The sequence below is a fragment of the Phalaenopsis equestris genome, unplaced genomic scaffold (assembly GCF_001263595.1).
Source record: "Phalaenopsis equestris unplaced genomic scaffold, ASM126359v1 Scaffold000140, whole genome shotgun sequence".
NCBI lineage: Eukaryota > Viridiplantae > Streptophyta > Magnoliopsida > Asparagales > Orchidaceae > Phalaenopsis > Phalaenopsis equestris.
Genome location: NW_018164582.1, coordinates 1,386,464 through 1,396,670, shown reverse-complemented (window position 1 = coordinate 1,396,670; position 10,207 = coordinate 1,386,464). Strand labels below are relative to the sequence as shown.

Sequence of the window (10,207 nt, the reverse complement as noted above, 5' to 3'; positions counted from 1 at the left end):
ATCAATTCATATATATATATATATATATATATTAAATTAGATAAATAATGTAAAATGTAAATGTTTAGAAAAGAAATCGGCAGCATTAATACTTCTACACCGCTCCTCTGCCACCGCCCTGCTCTGCTTCAAGCTCTTAACTTCCTCCCGCACCACCACCGCGACGGGGATGAAGAGAAGGAAGATAACGGCGGCGCCATTGGAAGCCAATTCCGCACGGGAGAACGAAACGAGCTTCTCCACAACAATAATAACCAAGAGATAGCCACCGAGCGCCACGGCGAGATACAGAAAATGATAGAACGTTTTGTCCACAACCGCCTCCCTGCCACGCGGCGGTTCAATTTTCCGCACAGTGTACACAAACACAAGAGACACGGCGGCCGGAAGCCAGGCAACAAGCAAAACCAGGGATTTGGAATTGTCAGCGCCGTAGAATCCCAAGTAAAGCTGCGTGAAGATTGCCCCGCTGAGACCCACGAAGCATTTCAGTAACCCAATCACGATTCCGCGGCTCTCCGGGAAGTTCTTGACGGCGGTGACGAGCGCCCCGGTGTTAGCGAAAGCCTGGGAATTTGCGCCCACGCAGATGTAGAGACACATCTGCCAAACGGGGGGGCGGGGAAGGCGGGCGGTGATGGATAGGTAGATCATGAGGTAGCCGAAGAGGTTCATGAAGGCGCCGAGGAGGAGGACGACGAAGGGAGGGGTGATCTCGTTGATGAGGCCGGAGAGGATGCCGACGTTGGCTCCGAGGTCTTTGAAGAAGGAGAGAGTGTTGAGGGTCTGTTGGTTGTAGTTGAGGGAGGATTTGATGTCTTTGGAGTAGATGCCGAAGATGTAGGTGGCGCCGGAGGCTGACATGATGAGGAAGCAAGCGTAGAGCATGAACCAGCGGCCTTTAAGGACTCGGGTGGCCAGATGGGTGGCGTTGCGTCTGAAGTTTGGGGGCGGTGAGGGATTGAAGGTGGTTAAAGCCATGGTTCTCTGTTTTGGCTTCTCTTCTGTTCTCTTTTAATTGGGTCTTGAGTGAGGTTTAGAAAGGCTTAGTTATAGCGTTTACACGCAGTAGTTTTTTATTGGAGATAAGTTGGTTGTATTTATAAATATTAAAGTTTTGATTTGCAACAGCTTCCATATTTTTAGAGAGAGAGAGAGAGAGAGAGATTCTTTCTGAGAGAGAAAAGAGAAGAAATTAAAAATATGTTTCGTACCGTATAATGTCTATCCACAATATTTTGATGAAAAACCAAAAAATTGATGTCAAACAATACTTTTAAAGAAGGATGAAGTTCTGTTATTGTGTATAATACTGATTATATCTGGTAATTATCCTTTCCTAGAAGGTCTAGGCCTCTCATGGAGAAGAGGTAAATCTAGGCGCTTTGGCAAGTTGGCTCGATTCAACCACTTCGATAGGTGGTCTTCGTTCAGGCACTTGGACGAGTGAACTCAGTTCAACCACTTCGGTAAGTGAGCTTAATTCAGCCACTTTGGAGGGTGAGCTTGGTTCAATGAAAACGACCAGATTCCATGACAGGGATTCATGCGGCTTGTACGACTTATTGTCTTCCATATCAGATTCCGTATTGAAAAACTTCATTAGACATTTTAGTTATATCTGTGTATACATTTAGTTCCACAATTCTTTTGGCTCTTTGATCAAGTTATGTGGGAAGAACAAGAGAATGAGAATACTTTGATTTTTTTGCAGTTACAAGAATTTCTTATTTTCGTTGGGCTTTGTGACTTAGATCATGGATCATCGAGGTGAAAACTCAATTTGATTCAAAATGGTACCATTTTTAACCTAGGGACACACCGACGTTTCCTTCAAGGAGTTAGATCATTCATATTCTTCGATGATTCATGACCGACCTTCTCCTGGGGGCACTTTGTGCTGCACCTATATGGATTAGCCTCTTGAATTATTGTGGTGCATGGCACATGTTACATTCTCGGAGCCTCGGCTCTCTTAAGGCAAATAGTCATTTCAAATCATCAATTCAATCTGTTGAGATCAACAAAATTTTTATTTGTGATCGAAGAGAAACCATCTAGTTGATTCGATGGCAAAGGACTAGTTGGTCGTGACTCGCCCTAGGACGTCCATTATTACATCATTTGGGCTGCCAGTAAAGAAAGTACAAGGATAAGTTGGAAGTTATAAGTAACATTGATTGTAATAGTTATTAAAATCTTAAGAATTTGCTTCTTTCAGGGTTTAATGAGAATTTTGGGAGAACCATAAGTCCTTTGTTTTATAGGAAGTTCACTCGCGGCTAGTAAGTGAGGCATTTCTTTGACACTTCGTTTTTCGCTATGAGCAAGATTTTTACTGTTGAGATGAAAATTGCATGTTCTCGTATGGAAGGCAACATTTGTCATAGAAAATAGTCAGTTGTTCAGATATTGGAAGATGAATCTTAAAAAAGAACCAAGCTTTTTATGGATTGTAGTGTCATGACAGAAGGTTCTTATTTTGAGCTTTTTATCAAACCAGCAGGCTTTCCAGACCTGGCCTTAGAGGAAGCACGGGGAACTTATTTGGTCGATAAGTTAATACCGCCTTCTCTAAAATCTTGTTTTCCTAGGAAGATTTCCTCTTAATTGAACAATCCAATGAAGAGCCAGCTTCTCGACGTGTCCTAAGGACCAAGAGCATATAATTTGTTGGCTTTGGTTGAGCCCCACGCTCCGGGCGCGTTAGTTACATTTTACTCTTGCCAGTTCTGGAATTATCATTAGTGTGATAAGCTCTCCCATGTCCGGTGCATTGCAGGTCAGACTGCCAATAAATTAACAATCTTGGAGATAATGTTCGGGGACTTTCCATTAGTAAGAAGATATTCCCCCAAGTCTGTTATTATTGAGGATGAAGTCCTGAAACAGGGTGATGCTGATTCGTCTTCTAAGGGTAACTTAACATGACCTCATCTATTTGGGATTTTTTTCTTGTTGAATATGATCTCTTACTATATTTAGGGATATCAATCGATAAATATATTGAAAACCTTAGAATGAGTGATACCAATGTTGGGTCCCCCTTTAGAGCTGCCACGTCGATATAAATCTGGATTCCCAATAAAGATATCATTCCAACTATTTTAGAGGCTCCCGCTCTGTTTGAAAGGACCTTGTTGAGCTTTAAACCATCATCCAATATTCATTTTTGCCATGAAGATGATAATAATTTGAGAGAATTACTAGTCACACTGGAAGACAAATTTTTTGAGGCAAAAGAAAACCTTGTTAATCTGGAACCTAGGAAATTGGTTTTCGATCTGAAGTCATAGGATCCAGTTGTTGAATTGCTGGAGGAATTCACTAACATTGGCTAGATACTGGAGATCGTGGAGGTTGAATTAGCCTTTTCCAACAACATTTTGGATTAGGCAATCCCGTCATCTTTATTGCTGGTGGTTGAGTAGTGTTTCAACATCTTCTTTGATTGGGGACTGTTAATATGGAGGATATAAAAAAAATAAATATATTTTCACTTTTTATGCATAAGAATTGCCATGTTTGCACTCATTTTTTTATCTATAAGGTTTGAATTCTTCGAACAAATGTTATACTTGAGAGTTATTTGTGATTGCTTTTGATTATTTATGAATAAGTTTTTAGCACTTATTATATGGGATAATTTATAATCTTGCCTGAAGTCTGTACCCCTCGAGCTTCTTGTTTGTGCTTAGGCATTGATCGATCACATATTTTTTTTTGAAGAAGATGATGGTATAATCATTTTATCATTGATTCCTCTTTAACGTTCTCTTCCTTTTGTTTCATCTTACTAGTGATTTGCTTCTAGTGATGACAACCGACTTGAAAAAGTGGGGTTCAACTCCCTCGATAGCAAGATCTCATAAAGGTTCACAAATGAATTGTGGTTTGCTGGCAGAAGCACATTCAAAATTCGTATTCGACAATATCATGACTTTGAGGTTGTCTAGAAAAGAGGAAATCCAAAACACCATTCATACACATTAAATATGTATGCATTTCAAACAATTTCAATCAGGTTTCAGTTCCCTCTATGCGTGGAGTTGATAGATATTTTAAACTTCTTTGGGCTTGTTCTTGCTCAAATTGGCCTCAACTCAATTGTGAACGTAATAGAGGTCATAATGTATGCTTGTGTTCAATCTTTATTTTGGTTCAGGAACCTATTCTAGCACTCCTTCCTTCTGAAGGTTCAAAATAATAGAATGATTATCTTTTCTTTACAGTCAAAAATGCTAGGTCTTGTAAGCAAGATTCCTACTTATTGGAAGAAATAATTTTATTTTATTCGTAGAAAAATTGATTGGAATTGTCCCAACCAAGCCTCAGCGATTAGGAAAGAAGATGCCTGACTTCCGACTGTTGACTTCTGAAGAGGATAAAATTTTTTGGGTTTTGAATAAGGTGCAGATTGACATTACTTGGTACACTTCACCTTATTTCCTCAAGTAAATGTTGAAAGGCAAAACCTTTAGCTTCTAATTCTGTAGTTATTATTCTTCTTAGACATATCATTGGTTGGCTCGTTGCCTACCATTGTGATTCTTTTGAATTTAGATGAGAAGAACTTATCAACAAATGGCCTGGACAATAGGATTACATCTATTCAATCTCTTCCCATGCCTCTTGGCTTTGCCAGGTCTTCGAGAGCTAGCTTGAGAGGTAATATTCTATAAGGGGGTCTTCCGCCACTTCAGCCATGACATACCAAGTCGAAGTAGTCTCTTATATAGAACTTCTCTTTCAAACTTAAACTGGTTCACCCGATTTTTCTCAGCTTGAGTCTGTAGTATGAGGGATCTCTCCCATACATCCGTAAATTCCTGTCAAAGATTGGTTTTCTCCTCATCCATCCTCTCCACTTTCTCCAAAAGTACAAGCAACTTGCGTACCTCCTCGCCTCGATAAATCTCGATCAATCGAAAGAAGTTGTTCTCAATCTCGTCCAGGTGGTGAGCCAATGACCTGGGGATATACAACATCCATCAATTGCTTCCCCATGGATCTCCAAAGGACTGTATGGGCAGTTAATCCCAGAATACTTGCTCAAGTTTTGGTTACCTTCGAGTGTCAACTAGGCAACCACCCATAGCACCACAGTCGGGTTCTCACCAACTTTTGACGAAGGAGAGTCATCACCTAGGGCTATTGGGACTGGATCAACTGCACCAAGAGACTACATAAAGACGAGGGGATCTATAAATAATTAAAATCTAATAAGCAAGATTGATGCTTTTCATACCTAGCATCAATCCCACTTAGATGTTGTAAGTGGCACAACACTCTTCTTGTGCCACAGGTGGCGGTAGAGCACCAACAGTTTCTTGCAGCCCGGTTGGTGGCATAACACCAATAGTTTCTTACACGATCTATTAGGACAGCAGGTCATGTGCTGCAATAGAAGCTTGAGCTAATGGATCGATGAATGAGCTGGTCACCTCTATGTTCCTTCGCCTCGTGCCGAGGAATGAATATGATAACCCCCACTTAATCCATGAGCGCAATCATTTTTTTTCCCTTAAAGAATGTTTCTCTTCTTCTTTTCATATTCAAGGTGGTACTGCTCCTTTGGTCTCTCAAAGGCAACTGAAGCAGATCTTTGATGGAGATATCAATAGGGGAATTTGGCATGTTCTCCATTGCAACTCTCGAAAACTTCTCATTCGTGTTTGGTCCGTTTTGGCTCAAAATAATTACAATATATATATATATATATATATACCGATGAGTGTTATTTTTAAATAGTTTAATCGATTACAAGGCTGCAAAGATTTATAATCAATTAAAAGTATTAATTAAAAAATAAATAAAATAAAAATTAAATTCTATTTAAATGAATATTTTAATATAAATAAAAAGATTTAAATCTCACTCCGATCACTAACATCCTACGACTACATGACTAAGGCTATGAAAATGACTCGTAATTTATGAACAACTCGTGTTCGGCTCACCAAGCAAACAAGCTGAACATGAACAAATTTTTGAAGCTCGATTTATAAATGAGTCGAACAAGAGCTATAGTATTTTTTAACTAGCCGAACACAAGCCGAACATGGGCTTGTTTAAGCTATGCTCGTTTACACCCCTACATCACACTTTATTTATAAGAAACAAATGAGTGAAAATCAAGGAAGTTCAATTATTGAATCATTGATTAAGAATAAATGCTATATACTCATTTCATTAAATTTTCTTATTTTTATTGTGGCATTGCTTTCAAAAAGTAAGAGAATAAAAAAAACTATAGTTTATGCATAAAATAATATGCTAACAGTGATCCTGAGAAGATCTAACAGTTCAGAGGAGAAGAGTACAACGAGGGTGGGCTTATAGATATAAGAATGTGAGGTTTATTTATCCGACCGAATGCAGTTATTCGAGCAAAAGCCAGCAAGGCCAAAATAGGACGAGCCATGAGGAGGAAAAAAGATAACCAAATGATTTGATTTTGAATCGTTCCTTCAGAAACAAGATAAGGAGGCATGCAAGCCAACTACCAAGAAAAAACCGACTCGAGGTAAGATCCAATCCCTCACCCTTTCCAATTTTATTGGGGTTGTCTGGAAGTCTTCCCATATATTATCAAGTGTCAACAGCTAGACTAGATTAGCTGAACAACAACGCCGACCAAGGCTTATCGACTAAACCAGTCCTACCGACCTAATGTCAATCAAGCTTAGCCGGTCGAGCTAGAGAACAACCGAGCGATAAACTCATACATGCAAAATACTGAGAAAACGTAGCGCACCCCACTTTAAAGTAGGGGAAAAATTTTATCATCATGAAATGTACCATCCCTCTATAAATAGGGTGATAATTTTGTGAATAATGACACATGGGTTATTTTTCACTCATCTCTCTCTCCCCCTAGACTAGATCCGCTGACCAACAACGCCGACCAAGTCTTATCGACTGAACCAGTCCTGCTGACTTAAAGTCAATTAAGCTTAGCTGGTCGAGTCAGAGAGCAACCGAGTGATAACTTCATCTTTTTCAAAATTAAAATTTTTAAAAAAAAAACGTCCTTCCGAAGCAGACAACGGGATTTCAATTCCGATGACCTACAGCTTCTTACGGGCAAACCCTACACCAAAAATAGTGCCGACAATGGGTTATTGTTCACTCATCTCCCCCCCCTAACTCTCTATTCATTTGGTGTGATTCACAGACAAATCTTCATTTCAAAAATTCCAAAAGTCATCACACAGTACGCTCACAGTGATTGATATATACAATGGTCGTTATCAATGTGTCAGGATATGAGTTAGTCGATAAATAATTTGAATTCTATTGAATAAATTAAAATGTTGGTAACAAATTGGTCTTTGATGGATGTTGTGAAATTTAGGGCGAAGAAAACATAGGAATCGACACAAAATCAGAAGAACATAGAGATTTACGAGGTTCGACAAAGATGCCTACATCCTCGGAAGCAGAGCGGCGAATTCACTATTTCAGAGGAGTTACACACCCATAGGGTTACACATCTATTTATAGATAAAACTCATAGATAAATTTAAAAACACACCCTCGCTCCCCCTAACCCACTAATCCATGAGACTCTCTTCATTCCCGGAGACACACCCTCCAAATCCAAGAGACTCCAAATTCCTGGTATATGAGCCATACCTAACAATGGATAGAGATGGATGATAAGTTGGTGCCAGACATATGGAGTAGGGTTGATGGTCTCGTGTTAGTTAGCTTGGTTGGGCTGGTCGGCTAGTCGCTAGTAGAAAAATTTGAATCGACTAGCTGGTGTTAGACAATTCTAATGAGCTTGATGATGTTGGTGACTTCAAAAGTTAGGATTATACACTTGGCTTTCTTATGACAATTAAAGTTTATATCACATTAAAATTGACAATTCCTTATTTAGATATTATAATACACAGCGACAGACTACTTTGTGGCTGCTGACTCTCAGCTTGGAAATGATGTTCTAATTCAAATAAGAAAAACCAATCCACAATAAATATGTCCATACATAACAACAAAATACGTGTACAATTCGAACTAATAAAACCAAAGTGCTTCCATTCCGCATTGAAATGGTTTTATAGCATCTGGGTGAGGAAAAATTATTCCATACCTTGCGTGCGGTGACCGATCCGGACCGTAGATCACTTGATCTATAACCGATCCGGACCGTAGATCACCTAATCTACGGTCCTGATGTATTTCGGTGGACCCCACCGATTTTTTTTAAGATGTATTTCGGTGGGCCCCACCGATTTTTTTTTTTTAAATACTGAAATAATCCTGACCATAGATCACCGTGATCTACGGTCAGGATCGGACACCTTATGCAGAGATGCATGCGGTGTCCGCACGCAATAATTTCTCCATTGTTTGACTTCACAACACTTGCACCAAAATAAATCAGTTTGATGTGTTGAGAAATTACGTAATTTAAGAAAAAAGTTAAAATTTTCAAAATAATGATTGATACATTTATATTTAATATGAATTTCAATTTAAGTACATATTTGATTGAAAAATCAAATCAATTTAAATATTCAAGCGAAACCTGATTCGACCCGATCCTACTTAATCTGAATCGGACTTGTTTAGTCTTTTTATTATATAGACCATTAAATTTCTTGGATTAACACAATCTCATGAACCCGGATAAGCCCAACCAAACTCTAAGAAAAAACGGTCAATTTTGTTTGGATTTCGGCCTCAACCCACTCAAATACTACCGAGTATACATGCTAGATCCAAGCCCAGCCTGAATAGTAGTCCGATCAACTTAAACCCAAATTTCTTTTAACCGGGTCGGGTAGTTAGGTTAGGGTCAATTTTGAACTCTCCAAATTAAGTAATATCAACACTATATATATATGCATTTGATTGACTCAACATTTGTCTTCTTGACCAGTTTGTGGGGCTACTAATTTAATCTTGATTGACTTTTCTGGCTTGTGATAGGCTGCTTGTAACCGTAGGGCAATAAAAAATAAAATAAAAATAAAATAAAAGCATTTTATTTATTTTCTTTATTTGCTTTCACAATTAAAGACAAGTTAGTCCTCTTCTATTTTAACATACAAATCATTTTTAGGAGGCCCGAATCCAAATTATATAAGTTATATTCAATACATATTTATATAAAAAATTCTTTACAGTATAGACTTCAAGCTAAAGGGGCTTTTACAAAGCATTTTATTTATTTTCTTTATTTGCTTTCACAATTAAAGACAAGTTAGTGCTCTTCTATTTTAACATACAAATCATTTTTAGGAGGCCCGAATCCAAATTATATAAGTTATATTCAATACATATTTATATAAAAAATTCTTTACAGTATAGACTTCAAGCTAAAGGGACTTTTACATACATACCCCCAATTCCTATGTATTTACATATCTAACACCTAATTTTTTTTTTCTTACATTTATACCTCCCAAATCTCTTATATATATCACATTAAAAATACCACCATTTTTAAATATTGCTGGTGCATGTCAATTATATTACTTTAATATAAAGCAAAATATGATCGCACCGCCTATAAAATATTTCCTACTAATATAAACAAAATTTGATCATAATGCATACTAAATATTTATTTCATGTTCCTGCATGTTTATGACATGTTTAGCATGAACTATGCTTAATGTATGTAATAGTTTGTAGTATCATTTTAGTGATAAGATTATTAGTTATTTCGGCCGATATGCTAGCCAAATGATCACTCTTTTTAGAGATATATATTTTTTTAAATTTCATAAGATTTTTTAGAATTTTTTTTTAATTTTATAGTATAATCAATGATTTTCATAAGGGATTTTTAAATATTATATATTAATAATAGTAATACTGTTAGGCATGTTAAGCTGTTGATTTTGATTATAAATGTGTTGAAATCTTGGTTTTGGTGGTTCTGACCTTCTCTAGTAGATAGCCAATTGTAAGAAGTAATAAAGTGTGACATTTGATCAGACTAGAGTCAAAATAAGCCTAGTTTGCGTATTTCCAACATACTTAGAGAGTTTGAGATATTAATGTAATGAATAAATGATTTTAAAATTTTATATGTTTATGGTCAAATAGAGCATCCCAACGAGATGAATCCAATGGCATACATCAGTAAGAAACTCAAATACTAACAATGTATCTTGTTGTGTGCTAAAAAAATTATAGTAGTTGAGAGATTATTTTAAATTATTAGCATTACACGTAGATTCAACGC

General features: G+C 37.4%; 1 protein-coding gene across 1 annotated transcript in view; it reads right to left on the bottom strand.

The window, feature by feature from the left end:
* LOC110021735 overlaps positions 1-1,006 on the bottom strand; it is a 3,415-nt gene extending 2,409 nt beyond the window's left edge. The window contains 1 exon segment of the mRNA XM_020720348.1: positions 93-1,006. Coding sequence (XP_020576007.1) covers positions 93-981 — 889 coding nt within the window. The 5' untranslated portion in view covers positions 982-1,006.
* Between the last annotated feature and the right edge of the window lie 9,201 nt (positions 1,007-10,207).